Source organism: Carassius gibelio, chromosome B13 (genome assembly GCF_023724105.1).
Source record: "Carassius gibelio isolate Cgi1373 ecotype wild population from Czech Republic chromosome B13, carGib1.2-hapl.c, whole genome shotgun sequence".
NCBI classification, from domain to species: Eukaryota; Metazoa; Chordata; class Actinopteri; order Cypriniformes; family Cyprinidae; genus Carassius; species Carassius gibelio.
The window spans coordinates 2,714,696-2,736,256 of record NC_068408.1 but is presented as its reverse complement, the minus strand read 5'-3'; the positions used below and the strand labels follow the sequence as shown (position 1 = coordinate 2,736,256).

General features: G+C 35.1%; 1 protein-coding gene across 1 annotated transcript in view; it reads right to left on the bottom strand.

Annotated features, from left to right (window-relative positions):
• Positions 1-821: 821 nt before the first annotated feature.
• nid1a (nidogen 1a) overlaps positions 822-21,561 on the bottom strand; it is a 25,281-nt gene continuing 4,541 nt past the window's right edge. Inside the window, exons 2-20 of the mRNA XM_052572849.1 lie at positions 20,293-20,601; positions 19,133-19,329; positions 17,619-17,866; positions 17,397-17,531; positions 16,245-16,496; positions 15,407-15,607; positions 14,179-14,412; positions 12,949-13,086; positions 12,420-12,548; positions 11,347-11,490; positions 10,419-10,538; positions 7,529-7,747; positions 5,734-5,903; positions 4,397-4,523; positions 4,080-4,251; positions 3,337-3,494; positions 3,040-3,163; positions 1,696-1,808; positions 822-1,317 (exon numbers count right to left, since the gene is read on the bottom strand). Coding sequence (XP_052428809.1) covers positions 1,193-1,317; positions 1,696-1,808; positions 3,040-3,163; positions 3,337-3,494; positions 4,080-4,251; positions 4,397-4,523; positions 5,734-5,903; positions 7,529-7,747; positions 10,419-10,538; positions 11,347-11,490; positions 12,420-12,548; positions 12,949-13,086; positions 14,179-14,412; positions 15,407-15,607; positions 16,245-16,496; positions 17,397-17,531; positions 17,619-17,866; positions 19,133-19,329; positions 20,293-20,601 — 3,315 coding nt within the window. The 3' untranslated portion in view covers positions 822-1,192. The remainder of the gene's footprint in view (positions 1,318-1,695; positions 1,809-3,039; positions 3,164-3,336; positions 3,495-4,079; positions 4,252-4,396; positions 4,524-5,733; positions 5,904-7,528; positions 7,748-10,418; positions 10,539-11,346; positions 11,491-12,419; positions 12,549-12,948; positions 13,087-14,178; positions 14,413-15,406; positions 15,608-16,244; positions 16,497-17,396; positions 17,532-17,618; positions 17,867-19,132; positions 19,330-20,292; positions 20,602-21,561) is intronic.

The following is a 21,561-nucleotide window of genomic DNA, read 5'->3' as shown; positions in this document are numbered from 1 at the left end:
CTTCTCTTTATGTGTTTTGTTTTAGACTCATGCCACACACAGTCCTCTAAGAATAAGAGAGTGTTTGTGGAAATCATGTGGAATCAAGCCTGACCGCTGTTCCATGACGTCACAGTTCTATTGTACACAGATTAATTCATTATTTAAGCGAAAAATATAATACAAATATCAATATACTATTATACAAAAGTAACACATTGAATAAAATGATGTAGACTAAAATAATACTGTATAATAGTATTTACTGCACACCTCTATATATATATTTTTTTTTTTGCACATTCAAGTCATAATCCTATTTTGTTCTGTAATATTTATTGTCGAGTTGTTGTATTATTATATTTTTTGTTCATTGCCTAATATATATTTTTATAAAACAATTTTATTGCCCTTTTTTTTCTTTTAGCTATTATTTTAATTGACCTTATTCTATAAAACACACATTAACTACTTATAAACATAAATGTATAATATATTTGTAAAAGATAAGATAAAATAATTTTTTCAAAGTACGCACATTTAAGAGTTGTTCACTGGCCAGGATACTTGATAAAACAACTTGTAAATGTTACACATAACAATACAAATAACAATACGGGCATACAAATATTCATAACATAAATTAAAGAATGGTATGATTTATTAAATGACCTACATGGTGAAATAAATACAGTAAGAAAGAATAATTAGACAATTGAATGGATTGTGCAGGAAGTTTTCACCTGATTTTTAGGTAGCTGCTTCCCTCTGGTGGTTGCTATTTTCTGTGTATTTTATATTATTACAAAAGAAGCACTATAACAACATAAAAATGACCAGGCTTAATAAACAAAATATGATTTTATTGAAAAGATGTGATGTGATGTAAACATTGATTAATGTCAGGCTATTTCACAATCGTATCATTTCTTTATCTTTTAAAAGAGATACTCTCAAGTATCAGGGTAACACTGTTAGTTTTGCTGAAAATTGTTTGGAAAGTCACGAAACTAAATTCACAATGACCTCATTAGTAATAGCTGCTCTAGCACCATGATCTTATTTAAGGCAAAGATGCATGTAAAAATCTTTAACACTGAGTGTGGCTTTATTGCATCTTTCAGACAAAACACGGTGTAACGGAAGCATTCAGATGGAACCGCCATATCATTCATCGCCGGAGGTCAGCTCACGTCTCTCTGAATCTTCAGTTTCAGCCTTCTCGCTCCACACAGCCCAGCCCCACAGCGTTATCTGGACACCTGCACGAGCGCCCAGCAGGAGTCGCCAGACAAAAGTGAGTGCAGCCGCCATTATTGCTGGAGCAGTAGTTCTGACCTGATGGAGAACAGAGTATCTCACATTAGCTGCAGTCATGGAGCATTAAAACTGACACATTCATGAAGAATTTACAGTGGTGGCCAAAACTGTGAGAACACATGACTCCAAAACATGATTTCATTTCATAATGTTCATGCAGATGGTGCAACAAATATCAGATGAGTCATACTGTTTTTATATTAACTTTTAACTTTAATATTTGGTATGTCCACCTCTCTCTGACACAATGTCAATATATTTCCTGAGAACTTCAATGTTATCCCATGCTTCCTGCAACTCAAGCCAAGTGAAACCTCTTAAATACACCAAGTTTTCTGACAATTATGCGCACCACTGTAGGAATAAGAAGTCGATTATATGCGAGAGAAATCATACCAGAGGGGCAGTGGGCATGTGCCGTGGTGATCCCGTACAGACGTGTTTGTTTCTGGGGCTGGAACTCATCCACCTCTCGCCTCGCATGTCGATCAACTACGACTACAGCACGCCTGATCAACACCAACACACAAACCGTCAGGAAAACACTTCGATACATAAACATTCGATTTTTAAGTGTTTTGAAATGTCTTCTGCTCATCCACATCTGTATCTATAACAAAAAACAATAACAACTGTGAAATGTTTTACTATTTTAAATAGCTGTATTGTAAAATTTAATTAATTTCTGTGATGCGCCGCTGTATTTACAGCATCATTCCTCCAGTCTTCAGTGTCACATGATCGTCAGAAATCATAATAATATGATGATTTGCTGCACAAAAAACATTTCTGATTATTATCAATGTTGAAGACAGTCGTGATGCTGTAAATACAGCAGCACATCACAAAAATAAATAAAATTGTACGATATATTCACATAGAATTTTTTTTTATTTTTTGCATAATTTTCATAAAAATTAAGCATGTTTTCCTCCCAGATTCCCTCTACTGTAATGCATCCTGTGCTTTGACATGTCAGTTTGTGTACTGTTTATTATCACAAATGGCTATACTCTCCACTAACAAAGAGCAAAAGGCTGTAGGAAGATCAGAGACCCGTGAAATCACACGCAGCTGCCACAAGCCTTGAAACAGGCCTTTTGACCCGACCTCTGCATAGCAAACACATTCAGGCTTAAAGCGCCAAATCAGTGCATGCTACTGAGGGAACCGGCGCTAGCAAACAGACACATCAGAAGAACCGAGAGCTGCTGAGCTCACAGCTTTAGACTGAACCTTGACCTTTCTCTCTCATCCTAAACCACAACTGAACAACACCAGCAAGACCAGAGTTAAACTGCATGACTTTGGGTGAATATCTGAACCCAGCAGTTGTTATTCCTATTATTCTGTTATAATGCACTACCATTCAAAAATCTGCATTCATTAAGAATTGATCAAAAGTGACTTCAAAACAGTTATCATGTTAATAAAGATTTCTATTTTGATTAACAATCTTCAGAATGTTTCTTAAACGTTAAATCATCATATTATTCTGATTTCTGAAGATCATGTGACACTGAAGACTGCAGGAATGATGATGAAAATACAGCGGAGCATCACAGAAATAAATTACATTTTACTATATATTCAAACAGAAAATACTTCATTTAAATTGTAATAATATTTCACATTTTTAACTGTCTTTTACAGCCTTGGCAAGCAGAAGAGACTTGTTTCAAAGCATTTGAAGGACCCATCACTCAACAAAAGCGTGATGCTGTTTCAGTGAAAGTTCACCTGGTCCAGTCCGTGTAGTACAGGTTCTTTCCATCAGTAGTCAGTCCGAAGGGATACTGAATTCCCTCCATGAGCTGCCTCCGACTGCCCTGCTGTGGATTCATGCACTCCACTTTATGTGTACCTGCATCACAAACACCAAACACCATCATCAACACAAATGCATCAACCAAACGAAGCATTTTATGGAGCTTGTGGCTTTAATGAGTTTAACAATGAGTTGTTTTCCCATGAGACACTCAAACAGCTGTGACTTTATTGCACTTGTAAATGTTTCTCAGTGAACTGGAGCCGCACCAGCATCCGCCCAGCACAGCAGAGACGTCTGGGGGTCGTACGTTAAACCGTTGGGGAGGCTCAAATCATCCTTGACCAGGATTCTCCGATTTGTGCCGTCCATGTAAGCCATCTCAATTTTGGGAGCGTCCCTGTTCCAGTCGGCCCAGTAGATGTAGCTGAGGAAGAAAAAGACAAGCCTTTGCAATAACTATTTCACTGCAGAAAAAATGCTACTTTGGGAATCCCTACGAATGAGTGTAAACATGATTTTATGTAGGATTAGAAACAAAGCTGTAATTGTGGTCTAAAACGAATGCGGGTGAAATGAGAAAAAGCAACCGCCATAGTATCAGCCATGAAACTGTATTTTTAATTATTATGCTGCAGAATTTAGGGTGCCTTTACACAGACAAATTAAAGAGCGTCAGTGTTGTAGGCAGAAACTGTTCCCTGAAGATGATCTAGGCGTAGCGCATAAAAATGATAAAAAACACCCATCCACTGCCATTTTAAGCTTGGAAGAGCCAGGAGATTTTTTTAATATAACTAAATGTTACTGTTGCATTGTAAATTTGGAGTGTTTAAAGAAACATTTAATACTGAATTGCTCACATGTCTTATAAGGGCCAGATTATCCCTTAATTGTTATCAATCTAACTGATTTAATCAAGTATTGCTTTGCATTTCTATCCATCTATCTTCACTTGCCAAAACGACTGTTGTTCATTTTAGACGCTGGGTGTTTTTAGTTAGTCACGCACCCGTTGGTGGGATCAGTTAGGATGGCTCTGGGGTTAACCAGGTCTGTGTTAATCAAGACAAGGCGCTGGGATCCGTCCAGTGAGGCCACTTCAATCCTGTCCTTCATGGAGTCTGTCCAGAACACGTTTCTGCCCACATGGTCGATAGCGATGCCTTCAGGACTGCTGAGATCTGACACAAAAATCAGTGTCAGACAACTTCTTAAGGTCCATGGAAATCAAAACTGATCTTTTGTGGTCCACAGAAGACGGTGAATACGTTTGGAACGATCCAAATGAGTCATTTTTGGGTGATCTTTTGGTTAAACTGGCACTACCTGATGTAATGATGTGGACGGGTTCTCCTCCTCGTAGACTAGCTCTGCTAATGGCAGGTGTGCTGATGTCCGTCCAGTACACCATCTTATCCACGCAGTCAAAAGCAATTCCAATCACCACTTTCTCCTGGAAAAATGATAAAAAACATGCATGGAACGACTCTAAAGCTGCCTTCAGGCATTCATATATCAGTCTGTCTGTGAACAGCTGTCTAGACAAAAATCATGAAACCACAATGACTCTTGGGCCAGCTTTGTTACCAATGCATTTTTTCTCACTTCATCAGCTTCACTGATGTTAGTCATTACAGTAAATGTTAGCATGTGAGCTGTAAATAAGAGCAGATGGGATGTAGATTCATTCAGACTTATGATTTCCCACAGTACTGCATATAATAGGACCTAAAAAGTCCAGTTCAGGGGTCAGTGGATGGAAATATAAACCCTGTGCATATGCTGCATGTGTAGCTTAACACAATCATGTGGCAATATAATCAGAAATCGCGATAAACCCTAATATTTACCATCATTAAGAGTGCTTTTATTCAGCAGTGATGCATTATATTGATCAAAAGTGAGGCTAGGAGAAACAAATGACACTAAATTCACCAGTAGGTGGCGACTAGTGTCTATTTTCCAGAATGGTTCATTGAACTCATCAGTCAAACTATTCTTTCAAAATGGAAAATTCAATTTGTATGAAGCAAGTTGACTGTCTTTACTCTTTATAAATGGATCATTACATAACTGGCTCACTTGACAAATAAATACAGGAAAAATAGACCACAGTCCAGCTTTGTTTGAATACAGTGTTATACTTAAGAAACAGTTTGGTCAAAGACCCCTGCAGAAAACACGAGTGTTAACATCATTCTCTTTTGTAAATATTCAGCTCTGTTTCTCCTGGATCCCTCCTCACATTCTTACGGTAAAAGGCCAGTGGAGGTTATGTAATCAGCAGAGGCAGCATATGGCTCGGATAAACAATTTCTCTCACACTAATATTTCCAAGAATAACAAAGTTAAGCAATTCTGAAATTCCCCAGCGAGCCCCCAGCGGTTCTCTGGCTCGGTGTTATCAACAGTTCAACTGAGAGAGACGAACTACGAGCAGAACACAAACCACAGGGACACGTTCAGTTACTAACATCACTAAACAGTCTCTCCATCAATGCATTCCAGAGCTTCCAGCCGGAAGAAACCAGAGCAGACTGTACAGAGCATGAAGTTTTGTGAATGATTTGGCCTGAAACACTTCAGAACAATTCATAAGTACGTGTTGCACTCTCAGATGTTAGTGCAAACTCTGTTTTTCCACAATGAGGCAGAGACTTTACCGGGAGGTGCAGTGCAGTCTTAGCTTCGTTCTTCTCCAGGCTGTGACCTTCCAGAGGAATATACTCAATCCTTCCGCTCTGGGCGAAGAGGATGTGACTGCCAGGAGGCAAAGGACTGATGTTAGGATCGGGTGTTGGTCCAATCGGGCGAGGGTCATCATGACCAGGACCTGAGGAACAGAAGATGCATCAATATAACTACAGTATGGCAATTCACCACCTATGTGTACAGTAAATCGTCACATGCATTAGTACAAAAATTGGCATTGATGTAATATGTGGATATCATAATTGTAGTGTCATCAGCTGCAGCAGTGGCCTAATGAGCTGCCTATGTAGGGATTGTATTTTAAGACAGTGTTTGTCAGACAACAGGCCTCAGGAGTCTTTCAAGGGTCCACAAGATCGCTTAAAACTATTTCAAATTCAACTAAACTGAAACAGTGTGTAGATGTTGGCCGACAATTCGTATTTAGGAACCCGGATTCTTGTTCTCTTGAAAAATCTAGATACACGATGGAATTTAAAAAAGTGTCATTTCTAGATCTGGGAAATTCATTGAAATTAATAACATGGACAATTTGGGAATAAGTGGTGCTAGGCTTTAAAATATTTTTGATTGGGTAGAAGTTGCTATTCGTGAGTGAACAAATACAAATAATAGAAAAATACTGCAATGATCAATTCTTAGGTAGTAAAGTATAAACCCTGAATTTTTTTTTTTAATTACATCACCACTTCTAGTTTCTTTGTATATTTATAATATTAAAAATATATATTTATTTATTTATATTAATTTAGAATTGTGTAAAGATGAAGATAATTCTGTGAACATCAGCTGGAATGCACTGTATATCCATCTTAGCATACTTTACCATTCTGTCATGGACTTCATTTCCCATTATCCTTTGCTTGGACTCATTATGATCTAATTTCTTCCACCTGTGTGTTATTTACTAGTTTGTGTGAGTCTTAGTATGTGCTGTTTTCATTCCTGTACCCTGTCTGGATTATGTTTCACTGTTCCTGGTTGGATACATTTTTCTGTAAAATAGTTAATTAGTTTTTCTTTAATAAACTTTTACTGCATTTAGATCCTCGCCTTTGCCACCATCATAACAAAATACTGTTCTTTTGATTTTTCTGTTCATCTGTGAATATTATAAAAAAATATTGTGTAAATGTTTTCAACATTTATGATAATCAGAAATGTTTCTTGAGCAGTAAATCATCATATTAGAATGGTTTAATAATATTATATAATATATTATATCTAATATAATCCCCGGGAACACATGATAGGTAAAAATTGATAGCCTGAATGCACTGTAAGTCGCTTTAGATAAAAGTGTCTGCTAAATGCATGAATTTAATTTTAATTTCAATTTAATTTCTGAAGATCATGTGACACTGAAGACTGGAGTGAATGTAACAGAAAAAGTCACCTTTTTTTCAAAATTGCAGTTTACAATATATTCACAGAAAAATAATGTCTTACAATATTACACTTTCTACTGTATTTCTAAACTATAAAATATAGAAAAAAATCTCTCTGAATCCAAACTTTTGAACAACATCAGAGTCAAAAAGGATGTGAACTGCTGTCGTCCAGCTCACGACACTAAAGTCTGCAAAATACATGTATTGCATGCATGCATGCATCCTTGCGTTATGCATTGCAACAAGCAATATTGCATCGGTGGAGGATTGTCGTTTCAGTTCGTCTGTTAGTTCACTCTGTAGACAGCGAAGCAGCTCAGTAGGTTTTGATGAGTAAAGCATGTGTAGGACTCACAGTCAGGAAACTGTCCGGGTCCCGTTCGCGTCCCAGAGATCTCCTGTCCATCACGGTTGACGCACCAGCACTGCCTTGCGCTGGCGTGACACTGCATGGGTTCGTACTCGCCCTGGGCATCACAGGTTGGCACATACTGACCGGGCACAGGACGGGGGCCCCGGGGCCCAGCGCCCAGAACACTCTCCCTATGCAGCTGGCAGCGTGTCTTATCGTACTCTGCACAGATACAAATACACACACAGTTAACCCTATAAACCTTACCTACTGGATCATATTTGACATGCAAAGCCTCTAAATGATCAACATGATCACACGTCTTCTTGCTGTCAAATCTTGACTGATTTAAAGTAGGGATGCATAAAATCATGAGTATGTTTTGATTTAAAGGTCAGAAGCTATAGCCTACATGAAAAAAAATCACAAACATGACACCTAGATTAAATTATTTTATATATATACCTGATGATTTATTCATTAATGTGTAAAATGTTATATTTTTTAACAAATTATGAACTCTTTTGCTTTAGACCTTTTACAAATGTTTTCATGAAATAAAACGTTAAGTTTACCACTGCATCGTTTTGGGGGAAAATGCAGTGATTAATACATAGTTTTTTTTGTGTGCTATTTTTAAATCTTCAATGTACTGTCATTATAAAATAACTTTATTATTGTTTATTTAAATCGGTTATCGGCCAAAAGTATTGGACAATTATCGGCATATATCGGATATCGCTAATTTTTGGTAAACGTAAGAATAACTTTATTAATTTTGTCAAATATACACTTACTGGACTTAAGCAACTTCACTTAGTTGATCCATTGAATCATGAATTATTTAAAAAAAAAAAGAAATCATTGAGTCTCAAATCCGATTGTCAGACTTTTGAGCGTTTAGCATCATTAGATTGCATTGCATTATTTGTTTTGATCGTTTAAATTACATCTTTCTAAGACATATTATTGGAGATACAGAGCGATGTCTGATATTTGTATCATTTAATGTAAGTATCTGCTGTACTGTTAGAAAGACCTCATTGATTTACATTAAAAGCAGCAGATTTTCATCACCTTTTGTCCACATAAATAGCAGCATCTGTGCCAAATTGCATGTTTTTTCTCAGTTTGGGCCTCTGAATAAAACTATAACTATTCTTTTATATGCTTCAGTCTATATTATTGTATAAAGTGTTATATAAATAAAGGTGAAGTGCTTTAGGCTTTAAAGTGGTTAAAGAGCATATTAACCTGGTATTAGTAGTGTATTTATTACATCCCTGCTCATGCTATTGTATTTTACAGAGCCAGAGTTTTGACTTATCTGGTCTTTATTTGTAGTTTAAAGATTATTTGGCGAACGTGAAAAGCTACTGACCCACAGAAGTATGTGAAAACTATTTGCTGTCGTCCAGCGGAGGCTCAATGCTAAAGTTAACCTGTCAAACCTTGACCCCTGGGCTTATGCAGATTGTCAACAGAACTGAGATCAAACTTCATCTCTTTCTAAGAGTTTCCAGTATTTCCAGTGAAAATCAATCAGTGCTACAGCTCCGGGGTCAAACCTGAGACAGATCCGCTCACGTGACATTACATCAGTCTACAGAGCTCCGTCTGCTCGTCCCTGGAAAGCAAACCAGGTTACAATAACAAAACTCATCTCTCTGCACACTAATCAATACCATTACTACCACGATCACGACAGCGCTCATAATCCACATGACACACTGCAGACAAACATGCCTTAGGCACTCAAATTATTTCAGTCTGAACCAGAATATGAAGTCATGCAAGTTTTGAATTCAAGATTTCAAGATTATCCAGTTCATATTCATATACACACACACACACACACACACAGTAATCTTCAAAAATAATGAAATCTTCAAAATCAGATGCATTATATTTAATATTTTAGAGTTGTTTTTTTATTAGATTTTTATTATTTTTAAAATACTATTTGAAAAGGAATAGACTTCATTCGAAGCATTTATATTTAAAGATTAAATGTAATAATATATATATATATATATATATATATATATATATATTTTAATATTTTAGTATAAAGTCTATTATTATGCTCACCAAGGCTTAACCGATTTGATCCAAATATGGTAAAAAACCTAAATATTTTTATTTAAATTTTAACGGTTTTCCTTTTGGATATATTTAAATGTGCCATTTACTCCTGTGATGCAAAATTGAATTTTCTGAAGGACCATGTGACAAGGAAAAATAAATAACATTTTAACAATATATTCACCTTGAAAACAGCTATTTTAAATTGTAAAAGTGTTTTCATTATTTTGATCAAATAAATGCAGCATTAGTGAGCAGTACAGACCTCTTTCAAATATATATAAATGTATCAAACTAAATGATTGACCAGTTAATTGTGACCAGTATTGTTCATTTCTCCTAAAAGTTTATCTTGGCAGTTTTAATGGCAACATATATGACCTTCAAGCTCATAAAATTCAACAGTACTGATGCCATGGGGTCCTAAAACTCTGAGAAACTAAAGCAGCTGCTCCGTTCCCAGCAGACAAGCAGCTGTCAAGCTGATTTTCACGGAGCAGGGTCAAGCCGTGACATACCTCTGGGATCGAGGGGTCAGGTCGTGTTGTAATATTTAAAGAGTCCAGGGCTGTCTCTCATTAGAACGACTGATACTGTTTGTGGCACGAACTGTGGGTAAAAGGGCTCCTATAAACTTTGTGATACTGCAGTGTAGCTGAAGGCTAGATACACAGATGATTCTCCAAACCACAGCGTCCAAAAACCTAATGGAATTCTCCAAATATGCTAGAAAGTGGGATTTAGCAGAACTATGTGTAAACGAGCTAAGCTGCTTGTGAAGGTTATGGCTCATTCATTTAAAGTCTACCTGTAGAGCAGTGGAAACCATCACCATGGAAACCAGCGTTACATTGACAGGTGTAAGATCCAGGTGTGTTGAGGCAGACGGCGCTTTCATGACACTGATTCACCTGGCACTCGTCTATGTCTGAAAGAGGGAAACAAACCAACCATTAAATTCAATTAAAAATGTTTTGCAAAGAATTATGTCAAATGTTTAAAAAATAAAAAGCTAAACAAAATATTTATGATCCCATTTATACATATACACATTAAATACATGTATGCATAATGCTTTAAATTTTATTTTCTTATCATTCGCAGTGCTTCATAAGAAGGAAAGAAAGAAAAATAATAAGAAATTATATTTTACTTAAATGACAATTAAATACAGTGAAAATTAAATTTAATACATACATTTTAATGATACTAAATTAAATACTTGAATAATACATTCATTATAATTCAATATTAAATGTTACATTTTAAACAAATGTATAACATTTAAATAGTGGATCAATTTAATAAATTTGATGCAATAAAGCTGCGTAATAAAGCTGAAAATGAATGAATTATGCAGTTAAAATCATATCAATTCATTTGTATTGTAAAATAAAATCTCGCATTTACAGAAGTGGCTGACCAACAGGAGATTTAATGACCAATATTCATATGCAATTTAATAATAAAATGTTTAAAACAAAATGTATTCAAATTAAATTAAAATTCATATATATATATATATATATATATATATATATTTTTTTTTTTTTTTTTTTTTTTTTGATCAGAATGTTGAATATACACTAAGCCGAATGAACACTTTTAATAATTAATTAATCATGCAAAAAATTGCCAAATATCTGCTGACGGTCCAGCCAGGAAAACATTAAAACGGTGTGTGTTCTTCTAATAAATGAATGAAAGGCTGTCTGTATCGAGGAGCACAGTCCCACCCTGACAGCTGCGTCCATCTCCCATGAACCCCGGCAGACAGGAGCAGATGTAGGACGATCCTCCGGTGTAACTGCAGCGAGCGCGCTCAGGGACGTCACAGTCATGAGTGCCGACGCGACACGGGTCCACGGGACGCTGCACCTCTACAACACAACACCACTCATTCATTAACTGTCCCTGCAGGAATCACACATCCCAGAAGAGATCGCTTGAAGAGCTCAATCTCATGTCTCAGACAGAAATCAGATTTAACTCAGACTTCTGATGAAGTCTACAGCTTCTTTGATGTTTTAATGAGAGAAAGATCTCTTTGATCTCCTTTAGAGATGGAAACTCAGAAGTCACAGAAGTCTATTATATATAAATGTGTGTGTGTGTGTTATATATATTAGGATTTAGATTATGTTTAGTATATTGCACAGTGTTTTTACAAAGTGAACACTTCAAAGAAAGAAAGAAAGATAATTACTTGATTAAATCACTTGTTCAGTATTTCTGGGTGAATCTTAATACCTCAAAATAAACAGCAAGGAAAAAGATATTTAATATTGCTTTTAAGAAAATTAATTATGGGGCTGTTACGATTTTGTGCTTTTAATAACAATTAAGCACATTTAAATGTTTAATAAATAAAAGGAATACACCTTAAAATTAAAAGCAGATTATGCATTTACTACATTTAAATATCAAATACATTAAAAAATTTAATCAAATTATTACATTTAAATATTGAATAAAATAAAATGTTAATTTTAGATAAATGTGCAAATGAAGCACAGAAGGCTGAAATAATGAGAAACATCCTCTACTGGGAATCTTACAGAAGACCAGACTTAACAAGAGACGTGGTGTCAGTTTCTAAAGTCTTCCCATGAAGATCAGGTCTTATGGTTTTATTTAGATTATATTTAGTCCATGACTCTAGAGTTGGTTCAGCACTGTGGACATTTCGTGATGCAGATCAGCTGCTTTTAATCTTAAAATCTAAACAGCAGGGGGATTTTCTCAACAAATAACGGTGACGAATACAAACAGAGATAAACACTCAGTGACTCATGAGACGCTGGCGTACCAACACACGTCTGTCCGTCGCTGGCGAACTGGAATCCATCCCGACACTCGCAGCGAAATGTTCCCGGCTGGTTATTACAGACGGCGTTTGGCCCACAAATCTGAGGAGTTTCCCTGCATTCGTCGATGTCTGATGAGAAAAGAGAAGCAGACCAATCCTGAGGATTTCCTCTAGCTCTTTTCGACCGAGACAAACTGCTTTAATGCTATCCTAAACAAAAAGACTTCCTCGGTCACATACAGTCGGTTCTCCTCATTAATGCTCTTTAAGATAACATCTGTCTTATTTTTGTGTAATTTCCTTTAAATGACGGGTCACATCCGTAGAGGTCTGGGGGAATATTCAGGCATCTGATTAGAAGACAGCTCCCTTAGGAAGCCAAGCAGTACTTTCATGGATAAAAACTCAATTTCTCTTCAGAAGGAAGCAGATTAGTGGCCCGTTTTAAGAGGCAAATGAAAGAGGAAATTGTTTTAATTGACCTGATGGACTGAGGATTGATTTAGTTATGCAAAATCAGTGATGGTACCATTGCAAGCGCGTCCGTCTCCAGTAAAGCCCGCGGCACATTCACATGTGAACTGGTTTCCTCGTCCAGGTCTGCAGACGGCGTTGGTGTCGCAGCCGTGTCTGCCAGTGAAGCAGGCGTTTTCTTCCGTTTGTCCACCTGCGGATGTGGTATAAAAATAAACGGTTACTTCCCAAGAATATTATAATACATTCAAAGAAAAATCTGCAGAGTTTATGTCTCACAATTCTCAGTTTATATCTTACAATTGAGTTTATAACTAACAATTATGAAGTTTATATCTCATAACTGAGTTTATATCTCTCAATTGAGTATATGTCTCACAATTCTGACTTTTTTCTGACAATTCTTAATTTATCTCATAATTGAGTTTTCTATCTCACAGTTCTGACATGTTTTCTCACAGTACTTTATAGATACGTTTTTCTCAGTGTTTTTACAAAGTTAACACTTCAAAGAAAGAAATAAATTCTCAATTTATATCTTACAATTCTGAGTTTATCACTCACAATTTTGACAGTTTTCTCGCAATTTTCAGTTTTTATCTAATAACTGAGTTTATATCTCATTATTGAGTTTATAACTCACAATTCTGACCTTTCTCTCACAATTCTGAGTTTATATGTAGCAATTTTCTGTTTTATCTCATAACTGAGTTTATATCTCATTATTGAGTTTATATCTGACAAATAAGTTTATAACTCACAGTTCTGACCTTTTCCTCACAATTCTGAGTTATATTTTGCAAGTCTGAGTTTATATCTCACAATTGAGAGTTTATAACTCTTTAACTCGAATAACTTTTTTTCTAGCAATTTTGAACTTTTTCTCTTAAAGGGGTCATATGCGATTTCAAGTTTCTCTTTCTCTTTGGAGTGTTACAAGCTGATTGTGTATAGATAAGATCCCTGAAGTTGCAAAAACTAAAGCCTCAAAACCAAAGATATATTCTTTATCACAGTTAAGACTTTTCCATGTCCCCATGAGCGGCTCATTCTAACATGCATTACACAAATATTTGTAGTTTTGCATGTTCTGTGTGTATGTGTGTGCATGTGTGTGCGTGGTCGAGAGAGAGAGAGAGAGAGAGACTGGGTCTCACACATCACAAATTTCCAGGATAAATAAGGCAAATTATACTTAATTAAGAGAAGCAGAAATCTTGGTCATGATTAAAATGCTATTCATCATGCAGCCCTTGGCAAAATATTTTCTCAGATCTGCCCTTACCATTGACGTCTCCAATCTTGTTACTCATGGCGTAACGCAAGAGTTGTTGACCCCTATCATACATGACGAACACCTGGTCCACACTGAGCATCTGTGTGGACGGCAAGGCTCTGACCACTTCATCGTGCTGGCAGCCCTGAAACGTGATGGTCTCTCTGAATTTGTAGCTTGTGCTTTGGGTTGATCCGTCCTGCATACTGATCACATACTCCCGTGTAGATGAAGCGGTGATCACTGACCACAGAGTCACAGGAGTCAATAGGTTTCATAATAGGACATTAACAAAAAGCTTGACATATTGCTAAAGCAGATATTTCGCATCATGCATGCATACTGCATACTCATGCATGTTTTATCATCCATAATCATACATCCTCATGCATGTTTTATAATGCATCCTCATTTGTTTTTACTCATTCATACTCATGGATGTTTTACCATGCATATTCATTTATACATATTTTATAATGCAACTTCATGCATGTTTGATCATACATATACATCCTCAAGCATGTTTTATCATACATACTCATAAATGTTTTAACCGTATTCATTTTATGCATATTTTATAATGCATCCTCAGGCATACTCATTCATGTTTTACTCATGCATACTCACATTTTATCATCCATACTCTTGCATGTTTTATCATGCATACTCATAAATGTTTTAACCGTATTCATTTTATGCATGTTTTATAATGCATCCTAATGCATACTCATTCATGTTTTACTCATGTGGATACTCATGCATGTTTTACATTCCATATTCATACATCTTCATGCATCCTCATGCATACTCATTCATGTTTTACTCATACATACTATTGCTAATGCATATTTTATCATGCATCTTCATACATGTTTTATCATGCATATTGTGCAAGCTCTATCATGCATACTCATGCATGTTTTTATCATGCATACTCATACATACTCAAGAATGTTTTAGCTTGCATCCTCATACATGTTTTATCATGCATATTGTGCACGCTTTATCAATCATACTCATGCATGTTTTATCATGCATACTCATACATACTCATGCATGTTTTATCATACATACTCATGCATATTCAAGAAACTTTTAACATGCATACTCATGCAAATTTTAGAATTCACACTTATACATACTTATTTGTGTTTTATTGTTGCGTCCATTATTTTATTATTATGCATAATCATCATTTTTTTATGTGTACACATGCAGTTATGATGGTTTGACTCACAGTTGGTGCTGTACTGGTAGATCTCTGTGTAGGGGTCGATCTGAATTGTAGCTCCCTGAGGAACCTCAGGAATCTTTCCTTCAAGTCTGGTGTCAACCATCAGGTGGTCATGCTCATCAATGCCTTTGAACTCCTGAGATATAGTCAACCTTTCCCCTCCTGGCTGGAAGGTCACATCGGCCTGACGTCTGAACACTCCGCCTGACAGACACATGAAAAAGGGAGTGTGAGGCTGGATTTCAAACATTGATTTTTAAAGGAGTGTTTATCACAAAAAATATTTGCTGCATTCTGACTCTTCCCTCACAACACATCTGAACAACTGAACTATGAAAAAAGATGTAGCTATCTAATTCAGGAGTTTTTAATGTTGTAGATACCAGGGACAAACAATCTTAAAATATATATGCAGCTATATATTTATTATGTATAGAGACCTAATTTATATCCTTTAAAAATATCTATATATATCTATCTATATTTATCATACATGCTTTTGCAAGTTTTATCATGCATACTCATGCATGTTTTGTCATGCATGTTTTGTCATGCATACTCAATAATGTTTTATCATGCATGTTTTATCATGCATATTTATACTTACTCAAGAAAGTTTTAACATGCATACTCATGCATATTTTAGAATACACACTTATACATACTCATTTGTGTTTTATTGTTGCATATACTGTATAATTGTATTATTATGCATACTTATTATTGTTTTATGCATGCACATGCGCTCATATTTATTTTATTTTATAACAATATAAAAAAGGTGAATTCAGATGGCTCTTATTGAGGACTTGTCTTTATATGAATTCTCTGAGAATCTCACCAATGATGCTGAAGCCGTTCTTGAAGCCCGGCTGCTGAAGTGCAAACGCCCAGCCGATGATTCCTCCGATGGACGACAGCGGCTGCAGAGAGAAGCCGACGATCGCTGGAATGTTGCTGATGGCCACATACGCTCTGCCGTCATTCACCACCACATACGAGTGGAGATCATTACTGGCAAAATCCACGGGCACCTCTGAGTTTCCCACAACCACCCTGCCACTCACTTTACCATTCATCCTCTGAGGAATACCTGGGAAAGATCATCAGACAGCATTAGCTTTTCTCTTTCTTTACACTAAACCCAGTACAAAAACTGTCTACTGTATGAAAGTAACAAAAATTTCATTGAACAGATCTCAAACAAACATGAGAACTATTAATATAAGCAATTAGTGACCTAGAATCTATACCCAACGATATGATTAAGGTAAGTGTGTTTACTAGCTTAAATAGGGAACATGTATTCATTTTAGTCAAACTGTATTCAAATAAGACTTAATTTTTGTCCCAGAATAAAACTAAGACACAGTCTTTGATTTCAACAGAAGATTATATGTTTATTCTAATACAGGGCTTGGGACTTGATGATAACCTACTAATTAATTTAATTAGAAATTATATTTTATTTGTAAATATTTTACATAATTGTAAATATTAGCTTTATTAAAAGGGTTTAACACAAGCAAGTGATTTAAAAAAGCATAAAATATAAATTTGTAATAAATGATTTATTTTAATTATAAAAAATAACATATAAATAATAATATATAAATAATGTCTATATATATATATATATATATATATATATATATATATATATATATGTGTATATGCAACAATAAAAAATATATATATATAATGTCTATGTGATTAACTAGTGTATTTTTTTAATCGATTGACAGCAATATATATATATATATATATATAAACACGCTTTCTAAATACTAATAAATGTTGATTAATACTAACAATAAAGCACTTAAAAAATGTTTGCATCATGCATTGCTCATTAATGTGATTATGTTGCTAAATTTAATCATTGTTTTTTTATAATTCTTTTTCTCTGCTATCAGTGATCATAACCCAGCATAAGAAAACATTTATTTAACAGAAATGAAACCGAATGCAGTCGATTATAGAGTCATATTACCATCAGGAACACACTGCACTCCATTGCCGTAGTATCCAGGTTTACACTGGCAGCATCGTCCACTCTGATAACTGCTGCATTCGCCAAATTTAGAGCATTTCTGTCCACCACAATCACCAGAGTTGTATGTAAATACTGTAAGAAGACAAAAAAGTGATAATTTCGACTCCAGAAAAGTACAAAGTTGTTGATTGTTCTGGTACATTAATCATTCATGCTGACCGTCAACTTCGATGTTGTCTTCATTTTCGATTTCCACCACCGCTGGTCGTTCAGGTCTGTACTGAACCGTCTGCACCTGGATGGGTGGAGGGTGTTCGGGACGATCATAAACTCCATCCACGTCAGGATACACCGGGTGCTGATGCTTGTGCTTTACGTCTGTCACTTCTCCAGGAGCGATGTCCGTGAAGTAAGGGAATGTTCCGATTTCATACACCCACACACCTCGCTTTCCCGAGTTAGTCTGCCTGGAAGAGACATCCAACAGCATTGTGGGAAAACATGGTCAAAGTACACAGCAAAAGAGTGGACATGCCACTAAAACATTATTAGTTCACCTAACAATAAAAATCCAGTTGCTCCAATGTGAAGAAAAGTCTTCACAAAGATCTTTTTCTTCACAAATTATAGTGACTGCACATCTGTCAAGCTCCACAGATAACAACAAGCACCATCAGACTAAATACAATAAGACTTAAGATAAAGGTAGGCCAAACTGCAAAAAATATATATTTGTTTACATACTTAATATTTTGTCTTGTTCTGTCTTCCATTATAAATTTAATTGAATTAATCATTTAATTAAGGAAAAAGACTAGATATTGGATATAAACGGATATAGAAATAAATCAACAAATGCAAATGCAAGTCATCTTTAAATACATTAATTTAGTATATTTAGTTTTGTTTTACGAAAGATTCATCAATTATAAAAAGTTTAAGGAAATCTCTGACAATGTGGAAATTAAAATAAACATTTTTAAAATTAGTTTTATATTTTTGACCCAATGGACATATTTCTTCTGGTTCTAAGCAGAAACGCACAAAACAATTTTTTCATTTAAATATATTTTTAAATCTTACTGAATGCATCCTTATTAAAGAATGTTTCGATATTTGCACTTAAGAAAATAATCTTTTGCTGATTGTTTTTTAGCTCAAAGTGGTTAAAAAAATCTTAAGATATCAAGCTTTGTTTTCTACAAAATGTATCAAAAATAATTCATTTACTAAAGTTTATGCTAAAACAAGAAAAATATCTGTCAATGACGTAAGATAATCAATTTTTCAATTTTTTTTTTTTTAAAAACAAGAATGAATATTTTAAGCATTTTGATTCACAAGTAAATTTTTCTTGGTTTACGAATGTTTCGATATTTGTTCTGGAAAAACATGACAAAAATACAGATTAAGAAAATAATTGTTTGCACTTCTTTTTGACTCTATTCTCTGAAACTGTCCTCTATCTCTGCTCTCAAATCTCATTCTACAGAAAGCTTCTGCATGCACTATACTCCTAAGATTAGTTTAAGGAGCATTATTGTGTTTTTTGGTCTATTTTGGAGTTTGGGATGAGGTCATGATATAATTCTATAGAAAAGACATCCATGAAGCTTCTTCAACTCTCAAGCTTCACAGAAGAAAGAAAAAGGTGTGGAGCATCTTTAAGGTGAGTAAATGATGACAATATCTCTATTTAGGTGAACTCCAGCACTAACAGCAGCCAAACGTACTCAGCTAAGTTCTTGACAGACGTCTCGGTGTCATCTGTGAGGCGATAGTACGCTCCTTGCTTGTCCTGTCCTTTACTGAAGCCGGCGTGCATCGTGTAGCCGCTGGTGCTCTGGAACTGCATCGCTTCTCTCGGGTAAAGAAGAATCGCATAAGACTGCGTCTCCAGAGAAGCCAGGACCAGCTGAAACGTATTTCGCTATAAGGACAAACAACATGATTTATTAACTCTTTAAGAGTATTTGTACACAATCAGTTAAATCCATTACTCTTATAATTCACACACACAGCAATCGGCAGTGACACAGTCATTGGAAGTCATTCACCTTTAATAAAAGTCAGAGATTTTATAGAAAAACTTGTATTATTCAGTTAGTCGCAGAAGCAGGATTTTTCATTTTTGCGTAGTTCAAGTTAAAATATTAAAGTTAACGAAGCTGTCTTTAAGTCTTTTATATTTAAAATAAGTGAAACGATCTGCAGTGTAAAATACTTGAAATAAAATAAGATTTTGAACCTTGAAATCTGACGCAATTATGCTTTAAACACATACAGAGCAAATATAAACACAACACTTTTAAAAAAATAATAATATATGGTATTATTACATTACAATGGTAAAAAAAAAACTAAACCTTTAACTAAAATTTAAATAATATAAAAGATTAATTCCAAATATGAATAAATATTGTAATAATATATTATACTAAAATAACTCATTAACGTGTTTTTAACCAAAATGTATATTTTAAAGAAGTAAAAATGTCTTGCAGAGCAAAATGCATTTACATTATATTAATATATTCAAAATACAACCTATATGAAGCCTTAAAATCTTATGCAATTATAATTTATTCATGCTTTAAAGAGGTTAAACCTAATTAAACTTGGAATTTGAAAAAAAAAAATATATATATATATTTTAAAACACTCAAAAAAGTATTTTTAGGAATATGGATTTTGCATTAAAAGCGAGTTGGATGCATGCATTAATAAATGTGATTCATTTTTTTTTTTTAGGTCCAGAACATCTGTAAATGCAGATTTGCATTAATAATAAAGCAAGGCAACCAGAGTAGAAAAGACCAACAATGCATCAATGGGAAATGCATGTTAAAAATCACTGTATGTGTGAACGGCCCACAAGTAAACTGAACCTCACTCTTCCGCTGGGCTCCAGTCCGTCTCCTCTGCTCTCAGCCCGATGGGACGCCACATCCACCCATGTGACCACCACAGCGCTGATGGGGTTCACCGTGTCATCCTCAGGGAAGGCTCTGTTGATGTGATCGGCCGCCTGCTGTAGAAGAGCCGCACTGGAGTCCTGCCGGAAGAACACCTTTCCCACGCCGTCGCTGGTGTCCAGGTCGCCCTGCAGAGCAGTGATCATCCCAAAACCAGCCGGCATCTTGCCCAGATACTCGGATTCTCCTGCTGGCCTCTCCAGAGCAACAAAACCATTGGTGTTGATCTAAACGTGAGAGACAAGAGATGCTACCAATGAGAATCAATAGCCATTAATGACGTGCAGTTGGGTTGTGAGATCGAGTTTTATCTCAATTATGAGTTAACAAGACATGAATGTTACAAGAGTCTTGCTGGCTGCACACAATAACAAATAAACAGCGTGATCAGTGTAGTCTGATTCACTAACAAATGACTCTTGTGAACAGATTCTTCTTGATGAATCGGTTTTTTGAAGACTTCAAGTCATCATTTGAATCAGTATATTGGACCTGTTGTTAGGTTACAGAGTCGTAATAAAGCAATTAATTGATTACTTAAAACAAAGTAGTGTTCAAAATGTGTCTAAAATATAGTAAGTGCTCACTTTCCAATGATTTAGGCAGGAGAGCTGTTAAAAATCAAGAAAACAGAGTCTGAAATCACTGAATTCCTATGAACGCTATAGTTGTCTGGGGTGGGGGGGGGGGGGGGGGGGTTGTGAATAAGTATATTAAGATAAAATAAAATAAGAAATGTTATTTTAAAGACTAATTTGATTGAAAAACTAACTGAAAATAAGAAATGTTGCTTTCTAGTTGACATTTTCTGTCTAAAAAAGGGAGGGGGTGATTATTAAAATAAGATAAAATAAAATAAAATGTTAAAGACTAATTTGATTGAAATTTTGCTTTGGCAAATTACTGAAATAAAGTCTCAAAAACTTTTTACAACTTTTTTTAAACTAAAAAAATTATATATATATAAAACTTAAATTTTTTTTAATAAAATATATAAAATAAATATAACTAAAATAACACTTGATTTTTTCCACTTGTTTATTATCTCTTTATATTTCACATAAAAAAGGATAACATTTAAATAAAATAAACTAATTAAATTAATTAAAAGTTAAATGCCCATTCATGTGATCAGAAAAGAGCTGCATTAGTTCCCTTCTAACTGAAACCTTTATATAAAAACAGTA